The sequence below is a fragment of the Schistocerca americana genome, chromosome 1 (genome assembly GCF_021461395.2).
Source record: "Schistocerca americana isolate TAMUIC-IGC-003095 chromosome 1, iqSchAmer2.1, whole genome shotgun sequence".
Classification (NCBI taxonomy): Eukaryota; Metazoa; Arthropoda; class Insecta; order Orthoptera; family Acrididae; genus Schistocerca; species Schistocerca americana.
In genome coordinates this window covers 20,718,219-20,742,692 of record NC_060119.1, presented here as the reverse complement: position 1 = coordinate 20,742,692, position 24,474 = coordinate 20,718,219, and the positions used below count along the sequence as shown (strand labels likewise).

The 24,474-nt window shown below is 40.7% G+C and overlaps 1 protein-coding gene across 3 annotated transcripts in view; it reads right to left on the bottom strand.

The window, feature by feature from the left end:
* LOC124545827 (serine/threonine-protein phosphatase 2A 56 kDa regulatory subunit gamma isoform) overlaps nt 1-24,474 on the bottom strand; it is a 327,568-nt gene that overhangs the window by 107,263 nt on the left and 195,831 nt on the right. For all 3 annotated transcript variants that reach the window (XM_047124783.1, XM_047124792.1, XM_047124799.1), the window contains one exon: nt 23,397-23,596. In XM_047124783.1, the coding sequence (XP_046980739.1) occupies nt 23,397-23,596 (200 nt within the window). The remainder of the gene's footprint in view (nt 1-23,396; nt 23,597-24,474) is intronic.

Here is a 24,474-nt window from a genome sequence, read left to right as displayed (position 1 = left end):
GCTGCCAGGGATTTATAAGGTGAGCTGTGGAATGGTTGGTATAGCTCTATGAAACATAATGGGTGACATACCATCCCTCAAGCTTCTAACCGCTACACTTGCCTTTCTACCCTGTTCAACAACGGCAACTTAATTTATCCCTTAATACAGTCCTACTGCACTTAGATGCGGTACACACGTAAGATGAAGGTCTCACAAAGGACTTCACAGACAGGCACTACCTCCTAAATCTAGTCCACAAACAGATTTCTCATGCCTCCCCTTGTTACCCAATATGATCCTGGACTGGAAAAACTGATCCATATCCTTGTTAGGGCTTTTATTATGTGCCATGTCCCAAAATGAGGGTAATCCTACCCAAGATCCTTCTCATGCCTCAAAGTGGTGTTCTGCCGCCTACACAATCGACACAACATCCTTGTCGATCCCTATGCCAGTCCCACTCTCAACACACAGCTACAGGGACCTTATGCCTGTGGTAGACCAAGGGGGCAAGAGCTCCCCAATCCATACACACAGCACCTCCTATTCCAGTCCTATCACAAGACTACCTTACTCCGTCAGAGGCCAGGTCACCTGTGAAAGTAACCATGTCATATAACAAATCTACTGCAAACACTGTATAGCTTTTTATGTCAATGAGACTACCAATCAGCACACCACCAAGATGAACTGTCATCAATGACCTGTTACCGAGAACAAAGTTGACCACCCAGTGGCACAACATACTCAATTTCCGTGACTGCTTCTCAACCTGAGCCACATTTATTTGCCCCTTCCGCACATTCTCCACTCCCACTTCAATCTCCATTAACCCAATGTCCGCACAACCTTCACCCAAACAGTTTTCTCATCCTCTGTCCTGTCGCCCACTCCCAATTCATGTCCCCAAAAACCTTCAGCATGTTCCATTCCCACTGGTTCTAACAACTGTACATCAAATGCCTAGCCCGTGTTACCTGCTACCCCTTCCTGCAGCATACCTAGATTGCAAACCAGTTGCCTCCCTCCAAGATGCCAGCCACTTGCCCCCAATCCCTCACCCGGTCTCCCACATATCTCCCTCTTTACCCACTGCACTCAACGCTACCCACACCACAAGCTAATCCATCTGCCAAAATGCATAAAGGATTACCCCGAAATCTAATAAGTTTTCATAATTTTAGAATGTGCCTGTTGACACCTGGACACTTCTGCCCCCTGCCCCTTCTTTTCTTCAAGTCCTTTAAACCTCTTCACTTAACAATAAACATCAATTTTAGATATGATGCCATGTAAAGGGGTCCAGGTTCAATTCCCAGCTGGGTCGGAGATTTTCTCCACTCGGGGACTGGGTGTTGTGTTATCCTCATTATCATCATCTCATCCCCATCGAGGCGCAAATCGCCGAAGTGGCGTCAACTAAAAAGACTTGCACTGGGCAACCGGTCTATCCGCCGGGAGGTCCTAGCCACACGACATCTCATTTCACACCATTAAAACACTATTTTTAATAATCTATGATTTTTGCATCCTCTCCAAAGCTGAAACTTTTAGTCGTCAAGAAAAAATGAATAGGATTTTTTTAAATATGAAGGTAGTAACTGTTCTGATAGAACAGATACCAATGATGACCATGCAGCTTCTCTAGAAAGAAATGGTAACTAATCAAAACCCTCAGCTGCCAACAGAAGTTGTTGATATACCTCAATGGGGACAGCTGAAAATGTGTGCACCGACCGGGACTCGAACCCAGGATCTCCTGCTTACATGCCCGAGGCAGGATTCGAACCTGCGACCGTAGCGGTCTTGCGGTTCCAGACTGCAGCGCCTTTAACCGCGTGCTATTGATGGAAAAAGAGCTAGTGCACGAAAGTCAGTGCGAGTGCTGTTTTCTGTTATAAGTTACTGTGTGATATGTATCAATCCACTATAGGTGAGTAGTTGCATTTCCCCTATTTTGGAATTGCCATTACTGTTGGCTTATATTATTAGTTATCTTCATTTTGTGGCCTTTACTGAATGCCTTTAGTAATTCCGTAAAAAAGTTTTCTTTTTTAAATCTTCTATGGTAATTTGCAGTTCCCCAGTAACTTCCCTGATCTCCACAACTCTTCTCACATTGCTCTTGCTCTTCCATAATTTCTCTATTATTCTCCTGATGATTCTGTTTTCATTTGCCATGATCAGATATCAAATGAACAAAATTTGTTTCTTATTGATCATACTCGTTACCAGTTGCACACTGTCCATTCTCATGGTTGTATATGATACTACTTATGTTTGTTTTACTTGCAATTTGTACTTAAGTAATCACTGTTGATACAACTGCCTCATGGTCGAGATACCACTTTCAATATGGGCTTTCTCTGACAGATTGCATTTATTTGCTGCTATTGTGTAACACATTTTCATCACAAATGGGCTTCCGCAACACCTGCCTGTTCTCGGTAGTTTTCAGAGAAGACATTTATTAATGTTTCACAGGACATCTTTTTATGCTCATGACTAACAAAACTGTAATTTTTGCAATTGATTTTTTGAACTTTGAAGCACCTTCCAATGATGACAGTATGATAGCGGAAAATTTGTACTAGCAATCTGATGTTTTCTTTTAAGTTTTCCTGGAGGTGAACTGGTCGCAGGTAGGAAGATCAGAGAACAGGAAAAACCAACCTCAGAACAGGATAACATTACTACTGAACTGAATGAAAGCGCTATAATTGTTGTCAGTTTGATGGTGTTTCCAACCGAGTGCTAAAGATCTGCTCACATATTCTAAGTCCCGTCTTACTGATATATGTAATGCATCACTAACTCTAGGCATTTTTCCAGAGAGACTGAATTACGCCACTGTTAAACCCTCTCTCAGAATGGTTACAAGTGATGTCGATAACTACTGACCTATTTCACTGCTCACATCGTTTTCCAAAATTTTTGAGAAGGTGATGTATTCTAGAATATTATCTCACCTTAGCAACTAATTGGTGTACATGCAGACAAGAAAGAAAAATTACCAAATTTTTCCTGGATTTTCTGGTTAAAAACACATTTTTCCTGAATGAAAATAATAAAAGTATAAATGCAAATTCCACCAAATACAGCACATTAGCTTCTGAAGCACTGAAATCAAGATTGCAATGTGCTTTTGTCAGTGAATGATAGCTCATGTCACGTGATACAGCCACCCAATGTCAGCAGATATTCTGGGCATGGGACATGTAATGTAGTCAGCCAATAGATCACTGCTGAATAGTTTGAACTTGCAAATAGGAAACCACTACACGACTGAAGTCGAGCTGACCTCTGGAGTGGAAACATGCTGGCTCCTCAGTACAAAAAAAAAAAAATTCAAAGTAACTCAATCTGCTAGGAAAATGCTTGTGACAGTATTCTGGGATACGCATGATGTGTTATTGGTGGACTTTGCTGAATAAGGCCCACTGTGAATGCTGCAGCCTAAATTTTAGTATGGTTAAGTTGCATCATGCCCTTAGTGACAAATGTGACAACATTAATGATGACAATGTCGAACTTCACGACAACGCTCACCCCTATGCTTCTATTTCTGTTCATGAGAAAATCTCCAAATTTGGTGGGAGATGCTCCAGCCTCCAGCCTCCACCATACACCATTCCTAGCCGGTCAGTGCTTTGTGATAGATGCGGAAGTGAAATCACTATTTTGCAGATGACTATACGTCAACCAAATGGACTTCTACGAGCAGGATATACTGAAACTGGCACCACGATGGTAGAAATGAGTTGAAAATTGTGGTGACAAGGTAGGAAAGTAGGTAAAAGATTTAAGTTCATTTGTAATTTTTTGTTTTATTACCTGTTAAACTTTGTTAGTAAGATTATTGTGTGTTACTTTCCCAATCTTCCCTCGTACATGATAACTGACCAAATTTTACAACCATTAAATAATAAAACACCACCAGTTGGTTTCTCTCAGTGACTTACTTAAGGCATCTCTGACTGTGAATCACAGTATTCACCTGCATAAATTGAAGTTCATCAATGGATAATGCCATATCTAAGCAAAACAATGCAGAAAGTTGTACCTAGTAATTCAACCAACCTAGCACGGACACACAATTTTTACAAAGGAGAAATCAAGTCACATAATTCTTACTAGTGAGAAATCAAGTATGGGGTTCCAGACACCTCAGTCTTAGCTTCACTACTGTTCCTCACATATGTAAATGATCTACCATCCAATATAAACAAGCAGAATCAGTTTTTTGGAGACGACACTAGTACTGTAATCAACCCAAGCATGCACACAGAAACAAACTGGTTTTCTGAGAATGACCTCCTCCTCAGTTTTAAAAAGACACAACATATTCAGCTCTTCACATCTAGGGTTACTACACCAATGAGAAGTGTAACACACAGAGAGGAAATAATAAATATGGTTGAAATTTCAAAATTATTGGGTGTCCTTATCTACGATAATTTAAGCTAGAAAAAGCACATTTTGGAACTCTTACAACAACTCACACAGGGAGGCCAAGACATTGGGATCACAGATTTACTTCAGACTTTGAACACCATTAGTAGGCCATTAAAAGACATAATTTGAAAGTAGTAAGATGCACTACTCCAGCAATTCTGAGCAAATCGCAAGAGAAGTCTTGCACATCTGCCACGTGATTAACATTCGTGAATGGAAAGGCAGTCACGGACGAGGTGATGGTTCGAATCCTAGTAACACTTATTATTTAAATTATATATTTTTCCATCACTTGTTTCATTATTTTATTTATATGACATTTGAGAGGTAATATAAGAAAAAATAAAAAACCCACAAGTGTTTTCATGAAGTTGTAATGTATTTCATATGTTACCTGACAATTTACTATTTGTAATTAAATTTTCAAGGACAAGGGACAGAGTGACTCGGAAACCCTAAGTCAAACATCGATAAATAATGATGTGAATGATGTTATTCATAATAAAGTAAGTCGCAGTGTGACAGACCAAGACAGCAATGTAGAATTACATGTCGGATATGCTCTTGACATCACACATTGCAGGATGTTACATCATGTTGTTGTTGTTGTGGTCTTCAGTCCTGAGACTGGTTTGATGCAGCTCTCCATGCTACTCTATCCTGTGCAAGCTTTTTCATCTCCCAGTACCTACTGATATGTTACATCATATAGACATGGAAAACATAAATTGAAATTTCATGCAAATACATGTGTTCTTTCCTTCATTATGTTACCTCTCAAATATCACACAAATTAAATAATGAGAACAGTGATGAAAATAATATAGAGTAAAGAATAAGTGTCAGCGGGATATAATCCGTCACTTCATCAACGACCCACTTGCCTTGCGCTAACGCTAACCACATGACCACAATGAACCCTTTGCACAGGTACACAATTTACGGAAAAGATGTAAAACTTCTCTTACGATTCACTCGGAACTGCCCAGGTAGTCCACCTTACTACCTTCACATTATGTTGTTTCAATGGCCTACTAAGGGTATACAAAGATTGAAGTAAATCCGTGGTCTCCAACATCGTGGCCTCCTCTTGTTAGTTCAGCCACATCTGCGCTTAAAGGCTCCTTGTCAATCTTCAGGACAGACAAATCAGTAAGTTGATACATTTTCCACAGTTTCATTCAATAGTGTCATATGGAATAATGTTCTGGGATAACTCATCTTTAAGAAAGAAATTCTTTGTTGTCCTAAAATGTGCTCTAAGAATAATACAGGGTGCGATCAATAAGTAGTAGGGCTGAATTAATTTAAATTTTTTTACTGAACTAACTGTTACAAATCCTTAGTATTCCTCGAAGTAGCACCCTCGTGTTTCGACACAACGCATATAACGCGATTCCCATTGCACGTACGCCTTCTGGAACTCTCCTTTTGTGATTCTCTTAAGCGACACCGTCCCGGCATTTTGGATGTCTTCTACAGACTGAATTGGTATCCCTTGAAGTCCCACTTGAGCCAGGGAAACAGGAAGTAGTCTGCTAGTGACAGATATGGACTGTGGGGAGGGTGAGGCAATGTGGCAACCCTGTGCTTGGCCAGGTGTTTCAACACCCACAGTGCGCAGTGGCATGGTGCAGCTTCCAACAAGCGGCAATGTCTGGTTGCACTCTCAGGATGTGTTTGCGCAATCTTTAAAGCACTTCCACATAAAACTGGGCACAAATTCCCAGTAAACCACACCACCACCAGTCAAAAAAGTAAATGAGCACGGTTTTCACCCTTGACTTGCTCATTTAGGCTTTCTTCAGATGCAGGGAACTGACGGTGTGCCACTGAGCGCTCTGGCATTTGGTCTCTGGGTCATATTCAAAACACCACGATTCGTCGCCAGCAATGACGTTGTGAAGAAAATTTTGGTTTTATAGGCCACAGTTTCAAATTTCCTGGGTATTTACACACGATTCAGTTTTTGTTTGTCAATCAGGATTTTTGGCACAAACTTGGCATACACCTTTCGCACGGCCAAATCCTCGTAACAATTTTTTTGGATGGTACCGCATGAAATCCCCAACTCATCAACCATCAGACAAATGTTTAAGTGGTGGCTGGAGTCCAGGAGCACCTTCACATTCGCCACATTTATATTAGTCCTTGAAGTTGATGGGTGACCAGCTCGCTGGTTGTCTCCAATGAGCTCCCACCCCTTCCGGAACAGCTTGTGCCACTAACACTGCAGTGGCTCTAGGCAGCATCCCTGTAGGTATCCTTAATCATTTCTAATGTCTCCGCCACTGTTTTCCCGAGTTTCATGCACAATTTGATGACATAGCGCTGCTCGACATTTTTCTCCATCTTGAAACGCTGCCACACTACTGAACGGAGGACGGACGGACGGACGGACGGACACACACACACACACACACACACACACACACACACACACACACACACACACACACACAGATGTGCTCTCTCTCCGCTTCCCTGCAGGTGACTGAAAATGTCAGTCTCTCCGGAAGCTTTCACATTATCACGCCCAGGCAGTCCAACCTCTCTCCACTGCTCCATTTGCACTACAGAGATTCAGTCCTACTACTTATTGATCACCTACTACTTATTGATCACACCTTGTATGTGGTTCTCACCCAAGATCGTCTTGTAGACATCTGTTTAATGAGTTAGGCATTCTGACTGCTGCTTCACAGGTATATTTATTCCGTCATGAAGTTTGTCATAAATAATCCACTACAGTTCAAAAGGATCAATGATGTACATAATTACAATACCAGAAGGAAAAATAGCATTCATTATTCCATATTAAGGTTCTCTTTCGCACAAAATTTTTTTTTGTTACCCAGTAATCCACATACCATACTCTACAGTAATTGTTCTGCAGTCCGCTTCAAATCCCAGTTATCAAAATTTTCTCAATATCGTTCCTCGAAAAGAAGATCGCCTTCCCTCTACGGATTCCCATGGACCTACGTAAAATTCGCATTTCGTTCAAACCAACTGATACGAAATCTAGCAGCCCGTCTCTGAATTGCTTCAATGCCTTCCCTTAATCTGACCTGATGCAGATCCCAAACACACCAGCAGTACTCCAGAATAGGTTGCACTAGCATCCTATAAGCAATCTCCTTCACAGACAAACCACACTTTCCCAGAATTCTCCTAATAAACCAGAGCTGACCATCCATCTTCCCACCACAGTCCTCACATGCTCGGTCCTTTCCATATCGCTTTGCAATGCAATGCCCAGATATTTAAATGATATGACTGTGTCATGCAAGACACTATTAATGCTGCATTGGAACATTACAGGTTTGTTTATCCTACACATTTGCACTAAGTAAACATTTTAGAGCCAGCTGCCATTCATCACACCAACTATAAATTCTATCTAAGTCACCTTGTATCATCCTACAGTCACTCAACTTTGACACCTTCCTGTACACCACAGCACCATCAACAAACACCTGTAGATTGCTGCCCACCCTGTCCACCAGATCATTTATGTATATAGGAAATGATACTAAACAATTTGCCTCAGAACACAGCTCATAACATGTAAACCAACAAAAGAAAATTACATAAAAGTACTTCATCAAAATATTCAATACTTTGGTAACAAAAAATTAGAAGCAGAAGTACTCCTGAGTGAAGTAAGATCAGACATATTATGCATAAGTGAACATGGACTAACTGAAAGTAAAATACGTAATGTTGCAATAAAGGATTACAAACTAGCTAGTTCCTTCTGCAGATCTAAATATAAGGGTGGTGGCATTTGTATATATATTAAAACAGGTAGTCTACTAAAGAATGTAAACAGTGAAGCTGCAACATTGCCCGTAGCTAGAGAAAAAGACTTTGAAGTTACTGGTATAGTGACAGAGGATTTTAGAGTGTTTTGTGCGTACAGGTAACCATGTGGTAATATTAGCATCTTTCTGAAAAAAATTGCTAGCTTATTGAGAATGAATGTGAAGAGAAATCTTATTATATGTGGAGACTTCAACATTGACATGTGAAAAAGACACAAAAATAAGACAAGATTTTGAAGAATTGTTAATACAGCATAACATGAAAGTAACAATAACTGCACCAACAACAGTGACTTCACAAAGTGAGACAGTTATGGACAACATTATTATTATTATTATTATTATTATTATTATTATTATTATTATGTGTAACTATGAGTCACATGTAGTTCATACAGAAATATCTGATTGTCATGGACAACTAATCAGCTTTTGCAGAAGTAATGACACAGTATCAGGACCAAAACTAACAACCAAAGAAATTAGGGTCATCAGTGAACAAAATATCAACATCTTTAGAAACCCTACAGGCCCAGCGTGTAAATGAAAAATATGATGCATTTCTTTCAACTATTAAGTAACATTTTAATGTAGCATTTCCCAAAGTAAAGAGACAAGAAAGGCAGCAAGATCAAACACAGTGGATTACCAGTGAAATACTAGTGAAATACTAGAACAGCGAAGGAAGCTTTAGGACCTGAGACGGATGGGCAAAGCTGAAAACTATAAAATGTTAAAAAAGAAGTCTAGAAAAACAATAAGAGAAGCCAAGCTAGAGCAATTGACACCACCATAACGAACTCAAAAAACAAGGCAAAGTCAGCTCAGAATGCAATCAATGCTGAAAGAAAGGAAAAAGATGGGTCAAACAAAGGAGGTGGTTTTAAGGCAATTGAAATAGACAACACAGTGGTCACAGATGGTATGGTAATAACAAACGGTTTTAAGGCAATTAAAATAGACAACACAGTGGTCACAGATGGTATGGAAATAACAAACATACTGAATAGTAACTATATCAGTGTAGTAGAAAATTTAAAATTGGAAAGAAATAGTCAAAAACAGAAGGGTATTAAGGTACCAAAAAGGTCATGCAGTACTATGCTCTTAAGACCAGTCATGGAAGATGAATTGCAGAAAACTATACAGAAACTGAAGTCCAAGAAATCAGCTGGTGATGATGACATATCAAATCATGTAATAAAGCTGGTAAGTGAGCAGATAGTAACACCACTGCTGAACATAGCAAACTGTTCTTTCAGGGATGCAGTTTTTCCAGAGAAACTGAAGACAACAAAGGTGGTGCCAGTGTACAAGAAAGGGTATAAGGATGACCCCAACAACTACAGATCAGTTTCACTGATATCAGGTTTCTCAAAAATCCTAGAAATGCTTATGCATACCAGGTTAGTTAATTATATGAATATAACAGAGAGAAACATTCCACGTGGGAAAAATATATCTAAAAACAAAGATGATGTGACTTACCAAACGAAAGCGCTGGCAGGCTGATAGACACACAAATAAACACATACATACATACACACAAGATTCAAGCTTTCGCAACCAACGGTTGCTTCATCAGGAAAGAGGGAAGGAGTGGGAAAGACGAAAGGATGTGGGTTTTAAGGGAGAGGGTAAGGAGTCATTCCAATCCCGGGAGCGGAAAGACTTACCCTAGGGGGAAAAAAGGACAGGTATATACTCGTGCACACACACACACATATCCATCCGCGCACACACTCACAGACACAAGCAGACATTTGTAAAGGCAAAGAGTTTGGGCAGAGATGTCAGTCGAGGCGGAAGTACAGAGGCAAAGATGTTGTTGAAAGACAGGTGAGGTATGAGCGGCGGCAACTTGAAATTAGCAGAGGTTGAGGCCTGGGGGATAACGAGAAGAGAGGATATACTGAAGGGCAAGTTCCCATCTCCAGAGTTCTGACAGGTTGCTGTTAGTGGGAAGTATCCAGATAACCCGGACGGTGTAACACTGTGCCAAGATGTGCTGGCCGTGCACCAAGGCATGTTTAGCCACAGGGTGATCCTCATTACCAACAAACACTGTCTGCCTGTGTCCATTCATGCGAATGGACAGTTTGTTGCTGGTCATTCCTACATAGAAAGCTTCACAGTGTAGGCAGGTCAGTTGGTAAATCACGTGGGTGCTTTCACACGTGGCTCTGCCTTTGATTGTGTACACCTTCCGGGTTACAGGACTGGAGTAGGTGGTGGTGGTGGTGGTGGTGGTGGTGGGAAGGTGCATGGGACAGGTTTTACACCAGGGGTGGTTACAAGGGTAGGAGCCAGAAGGTAGGGAAGGTGGTTTGGGGATTTCATAGGGATGAACTAAGAGGTTACGAAGGTTAGGTGGACGGCGGAAAGACACTCTTGGTGGAGTGGGGAGGATTTCATGAAGGATGGATATCATTTCCGGGCAGGATTTGAGGAAGTCGTATCCCTACTGGAGAGCCACATTCACAGTCTGATCCAGTCTCGGAAAGTATCCTGTCACAAGTGGGGCACTTTTGGGGTTCTTCTGTGGGAGGTTCTGGGTTTGAGGGGATGAGGAAGTGGCTCTGGTTATTTGCTTCTGTACCAGGTCGGGAGGGTAGTTGCGGGATGCGAAAGCTGTTTGCAGGTTGTTGGTGTAATGGTTCAGGGATTCCGGACTGGAGCAGATTCGTTTGCCACAAAGACCTAGGCTGTAGGGAAGGGACTGTTTGATGTGGAATGGGTGGCAGCAGTCATAATGGAGGTACTGTTGCTCGTTGGTGGGTTTGATGTGGACGGACGTGTGAAGCTGGCCATTGGACAGATGGAGGTCAACGTCAAGGAAAGTGGCATGTGATTTGGAGTAGGACCAGGTGAATCTGATGGAACCAAAGGAGTTGAGGTTGGAGAAGAAAATCTGGAGTTCTTCTTCACTGTGAGTCCAGATCATGAAGATGTCATCAATAAATCTGTACAAAACTTTGGGTTGGCAGGCCTGGGTAACCAAGTAGGCTTCCTCTAAGCGACCCATGAATAGGTTGGCGTACGAGGGGGCCATCCTGGTACCCACGGCTGTTCGCTTTAATTGTTGGTATGTCTGGCCTACGAAAGTGAAGAAGTTGTGGGTCAGGATGAAACTGGCTAAGGTAATGAGGAAAGAGGTTTTAGGTAGGGTGGCAGGTGATCGGCGTGAAAGGAAGTGCTCCATCGCAGCGAGGCCCTGGACGTGCGGAATATTTGTGAATAAGGAAGTGGCATCAATGGTTACAAGGATGGTTTCTGGGGGTAACAGATTGGGTAAGGATTCCAGGCGTTCGAGAAAGTGGTTGGTGTCTTTGATGAAGGATGGGAGACTGCATGTAATGGGTTGAAGGTGTTGATCTACGTAGGCAGAGATAAGTTCTGTGGGGGCTTGATAACCAGCTACAATGGGGCTGCCGGGATGATTGCATTTGTGAATTTGAGGAAGTAGGCAGAAGGTAGGGGTGCGGGGTGTCGGTGGGATCAGGAGGTTGATGGAGTCAGGTGAAAGGTTTTGTAGGGGGCCTAAGGTTCTTAGGATTCCTTGAAGCTCCGCCTGGACCTCAGGAATGGGATTACCTTGGCAAACTTTGTATGTAATGTTGTCTGAAAGCTGACGCAGTCCCTCAGTCACATACTCCCGACGATCAAGTACCACGGTCGTGGAACCCTTGTCCGCCGGAAGAATTACGATGGATCAGTCAGCCTTCAGACCACGGATAGCCTGGGCTTCAGCAGTGGTGATGTTGGGAGTAGGATTAAGGTTTTTAAGAAGGATTGAGAGGCAAGGCTGGAAGTCAGAAATTCCTGGAAGGTTTGGAGAGGGTGATTTTGAGGAAGAGGAGGTGGGTCCCACTGTGATGGAGGACGGAACTGTTCCAGGCAGGGTTCAATTTGGATAGTGTCTTGGGGAGTTCGATCATTAGGAGTAGGATTAGGATCATTTTTCTTCGTAACGAAGTGATATTTCCAGCAGAGAGTAAGAGTGTAGTACAGTAAATCTTTGACGAGGGCTGTTTGGTTGAATCTGGGAGTGGGGCTGAAGGTGAGTCCTTTGGATAGGACAGAGGTTTCGGATTGGGAGAGAGGTTTGGAGGAAAGGTTAACTACTGAATTAGGGTGTTGTGGTTCCAGACTGTGTTGACTGGAATTTTGAGGTTTTGGAGGGAGTGGAGCTGGAAGTGGGAGATTGAGTAGATGGGAGAGACTGGGCCTGTGTGCAATGAGAGGAGGTTGAGGTTTGCTGGAAAAGTTGTGAAGGGTGAGTGAGTTGCCTTTCCGGAGGTGGGAAACCAGGACATGGATAGTTTTTTTGAGGTGGAGGGTGGCATGCTGTTCTAATTTGCGGTTGGCCTGTAGGAGGATGCTCTGAATAGCCGGTGTGGATGTGGGAGAGGAAAGATTGAGGACTTTTGTTAAGGATAGGAGTTGACGGGTGTGTTCATTGGCCGAGTTGATGTGTAGGTGAAGAATTAGGTGGGTGAGGGCAATGGATTGTTCAGTTTGGAACTGGTATAGGGACTGATGGAAAGAAGGGTTACAGCCAGAGATGGGAACTTTAAGGGTGAGGCCTTTGGGGGTAATGCCAAATGTCAGACAAGCCTGAGAGAATAAAATATGGGAGCGTAATCTGGCTAGGGAGAAGGCATGTTTGCGGAGGGAATGTAAATAAAACTTAATGGGGTCATTGTGGGGGTGTTGTGAGGGTGACATGGTATTAGAAGGTGGAAAGTGTACCATGAGGCTGAAATGAAAAAAATATATGGGGAGAGATAAAGGTGAACTAGAAAGCAGCTGGAGATCTGGTGTGAAAAAAGGTGAAAAAGTGATGGTTAAGCTGGGCTATGTTGATCCTGTGGTGAACTTGGGTTGGTAGACAAGGATGTGCACATAGGTTAGGTGGTTGTGTTGCCACCAAAACACGTTAAAGGGTGGAGAAATTCGGGAAAATTTCGAAAAAACTGCATGTAAATGTATTGAAAGGAGTGGTTTTGTGATGACTGATTATGAAAATGAGGCTGACAATTGTCTGACGAAGAAATAATGACATTAAAACCTGTGGGAAGCGGCTAAAAATGATCAGTGATGTGAGAAAAATGGAAAGAAAGCAAAAGTTATTAGAACTAGCCGAAATGGTTGTTTAATAGGTGAAAGGAGCTGTTTGTGAACTGAAAACGGTGGATTTTATAGCAGCGGTAGTGATGAAAGTGGAAAAAAAAATTTTTTTTGGTTAGGGTTTGGAAGTGGGTTACGTATTATTGAGTATATATTGGCAGCATAAAATTGTATGGTAGATTCGGTAATGAGGAGAAGGTGAATAGAAAGTGAAACTACTTGGAAAAACAGAAAGAGAAAATAAGATGACAGAAAAGACTTCGAAATGCAATAGTGCCAATAACAAACGTAATTGTTGGGTTCAAATTAATGATATGAATATAATAGAGGGAAACATTCCACGTGGGAAAAATATATCTAAAAACAAAGATAATGTGACTTATCAAACGAAAGCACTGGCAGGCTGATAGACACACAAATAAACACAAACATACACCCAAAATCCAACTTTCGCAACCAACGGTTGTTCATCAGGAAAGAGGGATCTCCTTTGGTTCCATCAGATTCACCTGGTCCTACTCCAAATCACATGCCACTTTCCTTGACGTTGACCTCCATCTGTCCAATGGCCAGCTTCACACGTCCGTCCACATCAAACCCACCAACAAGCAACAGTACCTCCATTATGACTGCTGCCACCCATTCCACATCAAACAGTCCCTTCCCTACAGCCTAGGTCTTTGTGGCAAACGAATCTGCTCCAGTCCGGAATCCCTGAACCATTACACCAACAACCTGCAAACAGCTTTCGCATCCCGCAACTACCCTCCCGACCTGGTACAGAAGCAAATAACCAGAGCCACTTCCTCATCCCCTCAAACCCAGAACCTCCCACAGAAGAACCCCAAAAGTGCCCCACTTGTGACAGGATACTTTCCGGGACTGGATCAGACTGTGAATGTGGCTCTCCAGTAGGGATACGACTTCCTCAAATCCTGCCCGGAAATGATATCCATCCTTCATGAAATCCTCCCCACTCCACCAAGAGTGTCTTTCCGCCATCCACTTAACCTTCGTAACCTCTTAGTTCATCCCTATGAAATCCCCAAACCACCTTCCCTACCCTCTGGCTCCTACCCTTGTAACCGCCCCCGGTGTAAAACCTGTCCCATGCACCCTCCCACCACCACCACCACCACCACCACCACCACCACCACCTACTCCAGTCCTGTAACCCGGAAGGTGTACACAATCAACGGCAGAGCCACGTGTGAAAGCACCCACGTGATTTACCAACTGACCTGCCTACACTGTGAAGCTTTCTATGTAGGAATGACCAGCAACAAACTGTCCATTCGCATGAATGGACACAGGCAGACAGTGTTTGTTGGTAATGAGGATCACCCTGTGGCTAAACATGCCTTGGTGGACAGCCAGCACATCTTGGCACAGTGTTACACCGTCCGGGTTATCTGGATACTTCCAACTAACACCAACCTGTCAGAACTCTGGAGATGGGAACTTGCCCTTCAGTATATCCTCTCTTCTCGTATATCCGCCAGGCCTCAACCTCTGCTAATTTCAAGTTGCCGCCGCTCATACCTCACCTGTCTTTCAACAACATCTTTGCCTCTGTACTTCCGCATCGACTGACATCTCTGCCCAAACTCTTTGCCTTTACAAATGTCTGCTTGTGTCTGTGAGTGTGTGCGCGGATGGATATGTGTGTGTGTGCGCACGAGTATATACCTGTCCTTTTTTCCCCCTAGGGTAAGTCTTTCTGCTCCCGGGATTGGAATGACTCCTTAGCCTCTCCCTTAAAACCCAAATCCTTTCGTCTTTCCCACTACTTCCCTCTTTCCTGATGAAGCAACCATTGGTTGCGAAAGCTTGAATTTTGTGTGTATGTTTGTGTGTCTATCAGCCTGCCAGCGCTTTCGTTTGGAAGTCACATCATCTTTGTTTTTAGATTAGTTAATTATTTGGACGAACATAACGTTCTCATACCCTCACAACATGGTTTCAGAAAGGGTAAATCTAGAGAATCAGCAATTTTCAGTCTAACAGAATGCATTTTACAGTCCTTAGATGAGAAAAAGATTATCTCTGCAATGTTTCTGGATCTTTGAAATGCATTTGACACCATTGACCATGAAATGCCGATACAAAAATTAGGCAACTATGGCATTCGAGGGCAACCAGGTGAATGGATAAAATCATACTTGTGCAACCGCAAGAACCGCAAGCAGTACGTATCATCAGGAAACTCATACCAATCAGAAACCAAACCCATCAAATATGGAGTGCCGCAGGGTTCAGTGATGGGACCATTGTTATTTAATGTGTTTGTTAATGATATAGGTGTTGAGGATGAAGAAAAGAAAATATTGTATGCTGATGACATGACAATACTAAATAGTGACCAAAATATGGAACAGCTTGAGAGAAGAGCACACATATTTGAAAATGTCACAGCTCAATGGCTGCTGGGAAATGAACTGGTTACAAATCTAAAAAAAGACTATGTATGCAGTGTTTAAAAACAAGGAGAAGGCTGTAGACATGGATTTAGAGGTTGATGGAACAAGGCTGGAAGAAGTAGAATCTGTTAGATTCTTAGGTATTCTTGTGGATAACGAACTGAAATGGAAAAAAACATATTAATAATGTCTGTAAGAAACTGAGCTCTGTCATATTCTTAATGATACAGCTATCACAGTATCCAGACAAGAACCTTCTGTGTACAGTATACCATGGACTTTTCGAACCATACTTACAGTATGGAGTGACTGTGTGGGGAAACTCAAACAAGAGACTAAACGAGTGTTCTAGGACCATTTTAAGAAGAAAGACCTCTGAAACGTGCAGAAACTGTCTCAAGAAGTTAGGTATCTTAACTTTTTCATCGTTGTATATACAGGGTGTTACAAAAAGGTTCAGCCAAACTCTCAGGAAACATTCCTCACACGCAAATAAAGAAAAGATGTTATAAGGACATGTGTCCGGAAACGCTTAATTTCCATGTTAGAGCTCATTTTAGTTTCTTCCACCTACGCTCAATGGAGCACATTATCATGATTTCATACGGGATACTCTACCTGTGGTGCTAGAACATGTGCCTTTACAAGTACGACACAACATGTGGTTCATGCACGATGGAGCTCCTGCACATTTCAGTCGAAGTGTTCGTACACTTCTCAACAACAGATTCGGTGACCGATGGATTGGTAGAGGCGGACCAATTCCATGGCCTCCACGCTCTCCTGACCTCAACCCTCTCGACTTTCATTTATGGGGGCATTTGAAAGCTCTTGTCTACGGAACCCCAGTACCAAATGTAGAGACTCTTTGTGCTCGTATTGTGGACGGCTGTGATACAATACGCCATTCTCCAGGGCTGCATCAGCGCATCAGGGATTCCATGCGATGGTGGGTGGATGCATGTATCCTCGCTAACGGAGGACATTTTGAACATTTCCTGTAACAAAGTGTTTGAAGTCACGCTGGTACGTTCTGTTGCTGTGTGTTTCCGTTCCATGATTAATGTGATCTTAAGAGAAGTAATAAAATGAGCTCTAACATGGAAAGTAAGCATTTACGGACACATGTCCACATAACATATTTTCTTTCTTTGTGTGTCAGGAATGTTTCCTGAAAGTTTGGCCGTGCCTTTTTGTAACACACTGTATACAAAACAATTATGTACATTACAAAAGGTAGTGAGGACTGGATTACAAATGCTAGTGTACACACCCACAATACAAGAAGGAAGACTGAAGTACAGAGCATACCCTACCGACTGCCAATGCTAGAAAAAGGACCCCAGTACTCTGGTATCAGACTACTAAGAAGTCTGCCTAAAAACCTGCATGATAGTGTACTTGACAATGACTTTCCAAAGAAACTTAAGGACTATCTCATCGAAAAAGAGTTTTACAGTGTTGCAGAATTCTTATGCCATTAAATTTGTATATATTGTTATTCATTATCAATATTGTAAAAATGTAAGCTAAAGGTGTAGAAAAATAAGTGATAATGAATGTTAATACTTTGACATGTCCTATATTACACGTACATTACTGTACATGATGTAATCTTACAGGATCAAATAAAATTCAATTCAATTCAATTCAATAATGGTCCTATCACACTTCCCTGGGGCACTTGTCTCCAACGAACACTGGTCTTCGGGGAGAACCTAGTGGGTTATATTACTTTAGAAGTCTGCAACCTCAAGCCACTCACATGTCTGGGAACCTATTCCGCATGCTCGTACCTTGCTCTGCTGTGAATCATACCATTCTTCTGTGTAAGCTAGAAGAGTATGGGTTGAGAGGATTAGCTTTGAAACTATTTACCTCCTATTTGAAAGACAGGAAACAGTGTGTAAAGCTAACTTATAAAAATAATGAGCAGCTCCTATAAATCAAATCAATCTTCAGGACACTTCAATGTGGCGTGCCTCAAGGAAGCATTCTAGGGCCTTTTCTGTTTCTTGCATATGTAAATAACTTATTTGAACCCCAAAAAATTGCATGGTTGTAAGCTATGTCGATGACATATCCTTCATCAGCTGTGGCAGTCTGCAGCTAACAGTACCGAGATCAGTTTCAATACTCTGTCCGCATACCTTACAGTAAACAAGCTTCTTGTAAATAAAGACAAAACGATAATAATGAAGTTCATCCTCAGTTATAATGCTGCCATAACTGATACTGTATTTACATCCCCATTGGGTCCTGGATATGCAAATTCGCATAAATTTTTGGGCATCGTTGTTGATGAACACTTATCATGGAAAGAACATGTAGATTATATTTGCAAGAAAATCAGTAGAAATGTGTATCTACTGAAACGGGTCTCAGCCCTCTTGGACCATGATACTTAAGCCAAATATATTTTGGGTTGATTCATCCGCACCTTCAGGTGGGGCATCACCAGTTTATATAGATAAGACTTTTTAGATTACAAAAAAAGGCAGTAAGAATGGTAGCCAAGGTAAAGAAGAGAGAGCCATGTAGAGACATCTTTAGAAAACATAAAATTCTTACGGTGTACTCCATGTATATACTGCAGACAGTCATGTTTGTGAAACAAAATCCTGAATTTAATATGACAAACAGTAATGTACACAACTAAGATACACGGGGAAGGGAAAATTTTCATAGAATTGTGACCAATAAAAAGGCAACGGACCATAGCCCACATAGAATGTGAGCAATTTTCTACAATGCACTACCCTGTGAACTCAAGAAAGCAAATCTAAATATGCTTAAGAGTAGACTGAAGCAATTATTAATAGAGAAGTGTTGTTACTCTATAGAGGACTTTTAGTGCCATCTTGGAAAACAGTGTATATACACAATGTCTCCGATCTATCAAAGGTATGAAAGAATGTAATTATATACTGTATTATTATAAATATTATTATTATAATATAAGGTAAATTGTGTGACACTATAGAGGAATCCACTTGTAGTGCTCTTTTGAAAAATAGTGTGTATAGACATGTGTGTCATCCATACGTTGTTATGAAAAAATGTAAATATTTCACTGTATATGTGTAATGTAAGCTAAATTTTCCAGACAATTTCCAAAAACTTTTTGTTATATGGACAGTAAATAAATAAATAAATAAACCTTTGTTAACAGTCAGCAGTGGGACCACGTGTCAAATGCTTTTCGGAAATCTAGAAATATGGAAACTGCCTGTTTCCCTTTATCCATAGTTTGCAATATATCATGTGATAAAAGGGCTAGCCAAGTTTCACAAAAGCAAAGCTTTCTAAAATGGATGCTGATTCTTGGACATAAGCTTTTCAGTCTCTACAAAATTTATTATATTCGAACTTAGAATATGTTATAGAATTCTGAAGAAAACTGACGTTAAGGGTATTGGTCTATAATTTTGTGGGTCATTCTTTTATCTTTCTTAAATACATAAGTCACCTGTATTATAAAATGTCTGATAAACAGCAAAGTAAAATTTGAAAACAAGTTGAGAAAGTTTCTCCTTCACAACTCCTCCTATTCCATAGAAGAATTTCCATTATCATAATGTGCAAAAGGTAGTGGGAAAGAAACTATCATTTCATATCTGTATCTCTCTTTTTTTCTAAAAAAACTACAAATTTTCAGCAATTACAATGTACAAATTAATTTGCAATGTGAATGTTGAATGACTTTGTTCATGTTGTTATGATTTATCATGCAAAATGATCCACTGAACAAACATGTTGTTATGATTTATCATGCAAAATGATCCACTGAACAAGCTAACTACCTAATTAACAAATTCATGCTCATCCTTCACACTAAGCCTTGCCCAATCAATCCCATGCGTGGCTTCCATTTCTATCTTCCTGGATTCAGCTTTTTGACTACTGGACAAATACAACCAACTTTTTCGAATTAACCTGCTGTTTTGACAAATACTTACATTTATCACAAAAATATGACTGCTGTCAATTTTGGAATTTTGTCAACTTATGTATTTTCTGATCATTATTCTGTCTGTCTTGAGTATTCTGTCTGTTCCTGCAGTGATATCTGTTTTGAAAATGGTTTCACTTCCTTATATTACACCTGGTTGTGTAAATATTTCCTAGCATCTTAATTTTCAGGTCACTGAGTTGCTTTTCAGTCTACTATTCAATGCCATACATTGTGTTTTTGTCAGTTGGTCTATTCTATCGTGCCTCATGACCCTTCATGGACTCCTTTCGAAAAATGTGGATTTAGAGATGAGGTTATGCTGTCTGCACAGTACAGGAAGTCTCTGGCCTTTCCTACTGCTATGTTCCTATGGTGTCAGTATCAAAGGCATATCTTGGTATATTTATCCTCTTCGACTTGGGCATAATAGTATCTTAGTGTTGTCTTTGTTCACATAGGTTATTGTCTGCTTGAGCAGGTCACAGAAGTTTTGCACCTCTTCTCTGGTCTTAGTTGGAAATTTTCTCTCATTAATGAGGATACTGGTGATCATGAGTGCAAGCATTTTGTTTGCTGTTGTTAAAGTTAATATTGCATTCTTAGTGCAATGTCTTGAAAATCAATTATAGAATCAATGCTTTTATTTTTATTATAAACCTGATTCCAAAATGAGGGAACTGTTTTGTAACAAACTGTGTGGGCTTTCAAATGGAAATTATGTATCTTTTGAGGCACAGAACCATGTATGACAATGTCACCAATTTGATTAGGCTCGATCCTGTTCTTGTGTGATAGTGGGTGTTTGGGTGACTAAAAATCCTCCTGGGTCATTGCTGGCTACACACTGATGCAACTTGCTCCTACTTTCTTGTTGGGTAGGAAAGTGGAATTATTTCCCCCATATGACGTTCCATATTTGAGTAATGAAAGCAATCAACCTTAATGTAACAAGCTCCTATTCACAACAGCAAATAAAGTTGAACCTATATAAATCTCAATGCGTAACTTTACTTAAGCATGCAGAGGAGCTATGGCTCTAGTTTTAAAGAATAGTTGACTATGCAGTGGATACTGCTTAGAATAGTTCAAGATGGGAGAGAGCTCATACGGTATACAATCACTGTAAAGAAACTTCCACAGAAACAGATACTACTGCATAATAGATGTACAATGAAGCATAAAGGCTATACGTAGAGACACACTAAATCAAACACATTTGGCTATTAAGAGAGCAATGCATGAGACCTTCCATGACTACTGTAGCAGAATTTTGTCAAACAATCTTCTCAAAACCCAAAGAAATTTTGGTCACATGTAAAGGCCACTAGTGGCAGCAAAGTTCATGTCCAGTCACTTGCAAATGAGACGAGCTGAAACTGAGGGTAGCAAAGCAAAAGTTGAAATGCTTAATTCCATTTTCAAATGTTACTTCACAAAGAAAAACTCTGAAAACCTGCCCAACTTTCTCCTCGTAATGCTTTAAAAAAAAAGAGGTCAAATAAGCATTAGTAACAGATGTGTTGAGAAACAGCTGAAATCATTAAAACTGAAGAGAACTCCAGGGCCCAATGGTATCCCCTATCAAATTCTATACTGAATTTGCAGCTGAGTTAGTACCTCTTAACTATAATTAATCATTGATTCCTTGAAAAAAAAATTGAAAAAAAATTTCATGTCTAGTAATTGGAAGAAATTGCAGGTCACATAGAAGTGATTAAAAAACTATCTTCCAGTATACTTGACATCAATTTGTTGTAAAACCTTTGAATGTATTTGGGGCTCAAACCTAAAGAGCTATCTCTAACAGAACGACCTCCTCCACGTCAACCAGCACTGATTCCAAAATCATCATCATGCGAAACCCAACTCACAGTTTTCTTACGACATACAGAACACTTTGCATCAAGGCTACACTTTGCATCAAGGCTGTCACGCACATGCTGTATTTCTTGAGTTACAGAAAGTATGTGACTCAGTGTCACATCCACACACTATCAAATGTATGATTGTATGGAGTATCGATCAAAATTTGCAATTGGATTAATGATTTTTTGGTTTGGAGGACACAACAAGTTACCTTCGATAAAGTGTCATCATCAGATGTAGAAGTAACTTTGGGTGTGCCCCAGGGCATTATATTGGGACCCTTGTTGTTAACATTTCAAGCTAACTACCTTGCGAAAAATGTTAGTAGTAACATCAGATTTTTTGCAAATGATGCTGTTATCTATAATGAAGTACTGTCTTAAAGAAATATTCAAAGTGGTGAAAAGAAAGGCAAATCTCTTTAAATATTCAGAAATATAAAATTGCAAACTTCACAGAACCAATCATGTTAGTATCCCATGACAGTAATATCAATGAGACACATATGGAGTCTATCAACTCGTACAAAGATCTGGGTGTAACACCTTATAGGGATGTGAAATGGAATGATCACATATGCTCAGGTGCAGGTAACGCATGTGGTAGACTTTGGTTTACTAGTAGAATACTGGGGAAATGCAATCACTGTAAAAAGAAGATTGCTTACAAATCACTTGTGCAATCCATCCTAGAAAAGTGTGTAGGACCCAAATGAAATAGGACTAACAAGGGGATATAATGAACACGTACAGAAAAGAGCAGCACGAATGGTCACATATTTGTTTGACCCATGGGAGATATATATCACACACACACACACACACACACACACACACACACACACTGACTGAACTGGCAGACTCTTGAAGATAGACACAAACTATCCCGAGAAAGTCTGTTAAAGTTTTAAGGATAGGCTTTAAATGATAACTCTATGAATATACTACAGCCTCTACATATCACTCCTGCAGGGATCACGAGGACAAGATTAGATTAATTACAGCAAACATTGAGGTGTTTAAACAACCATTTTTCCTGCACTCCACATGTGAATAGAACAGGGAAAAAACCTTACTAACTGATACAGAGAAATGTACCCTCTGCCATGCATTCACAGTTGTTCACAAAGTATAGCAGAAGATGTTAACAAGCAAATGGTGGCACTCATAATGTGTCAGTACAACTTAATACTAGTGTACCCAGCACATCTTTCTTGAAAGACTAAAGATAAAATGGCAAGAGATGCAAACTCTTACTACAAGCCTCTGATAGCGAAGTCAGATACTTCTAATATCATGACAGATTACTATAAGAATTTCTGAAAAATTCAAACTGTCCTTAGGAGTTATGTCAACAAGAAAGGCATGGGGATTTCAGTTTAATGTCCTGTCACCATTGCAGTCATCACTATCTATCAGCTTTTTCTCAAGCACTCTGTTTGCCAGTTCTGTAAAGCCGAGATGCCCAAAGGCTTCAGGTTGCTAAGTGTTTTGTGACTGGGCACTGCTGATCTTCGTGACTCAACACTTCAGCATGCAGTAGTGCAGCTATTACCAGGCCATGTCATTTGTTTAATTTCAAAATGCCCGACAGAGCAGCTCCCGGTCTGCCGCACGAGTTCTCCCTGTGTGTCAGTTTTGGTTTTGCAGATATTTGGCGCACAGCACAGTGTTTTGCAGTCATAAGTCGGCATTTTCGGAACTTGTTCATATAAAGAAAAAAGACACACAAATACTGTTTAGAATCAGAGGAAGTGTATACCATGTTGACAGCTTCCGGGTAGATGGCATCCGTGATGACACCCCTCTGCGAGCTCACGTACTCCACCATTTCGTGGAGTGCTGCCCTTTTCACTTCTTTCCATTTCAAGTCAGACAGTGGGTCCGACACAAAATCAAACAACACGCAGCACTGTCTGATTTTTTGTATGAACAGCTGTTCCCTCTCATTGGCAGGTGCATCTGTGAACAAGTAACAAGACAATCATAAATGTGATATACATTTTTGCACAAGGCGTATCTGTGAAACCAGATGATACGTCAGGTTTTTAATACCTCACTTCTGCTGTATAATTTCTACTAGGCTAGAACATTGTGAGTTGTGCTTCCACCAATTCAGAAAGATATTTATTGTCACATGCATGTCACACCAGTTAACTGTGTGTCGAAACGTCCTTCGTTATGAGGATTTCTACCCCGAGACTAAGAAAAGCAATTGGCTCAGCAGTTATGTACTGGTTACGGATCTGTAGGTCCATGGATTTTTTTTTCTGCTACCCACCACTTCTCTCACACCTGGCCAAGTTTGTTAACATGACAAGCATCGAGCTGCACCATGGTCTGGAGTCTGCGTTAAGCCTTATTTAATTCCCCCTGGAACTGGCTGGAGGAGAGTTCAACTGGCAGAGGAAGGGAAGGGCATGTGCTCCGCAACATGACTGTGTCTAGTAATTCCCTGTGGTTTATGGTAATCTTACCTTCAACAACAATTATACTACATGTGGTTTGTGACTGCTGTCTAAAACTAGGTGTATGCATGTAAGTGCACAAATAATTGAACTATTCAAACAGATCAATTAAAGGTTCATACATGAAGAGACAAAATGCAGATAGACAATTATAAAAACAGCAATAAACTGTGAAAGGAAAAGGCTTTGTTGCAGCCAGAACACGTATAATAATTATATGAGAAGCAACTGTAAAGCTGAACTGCAAATTTAAAGTTGAATTTAGTAGCGCTTTGAACAAATAAACATTTATTTTGCACTTTCTCCAATGCTAATTGCAGTTGTGAGTATGCTTCGCATGGAAAAAAGCTAAATAGTAATATCGTTATAACA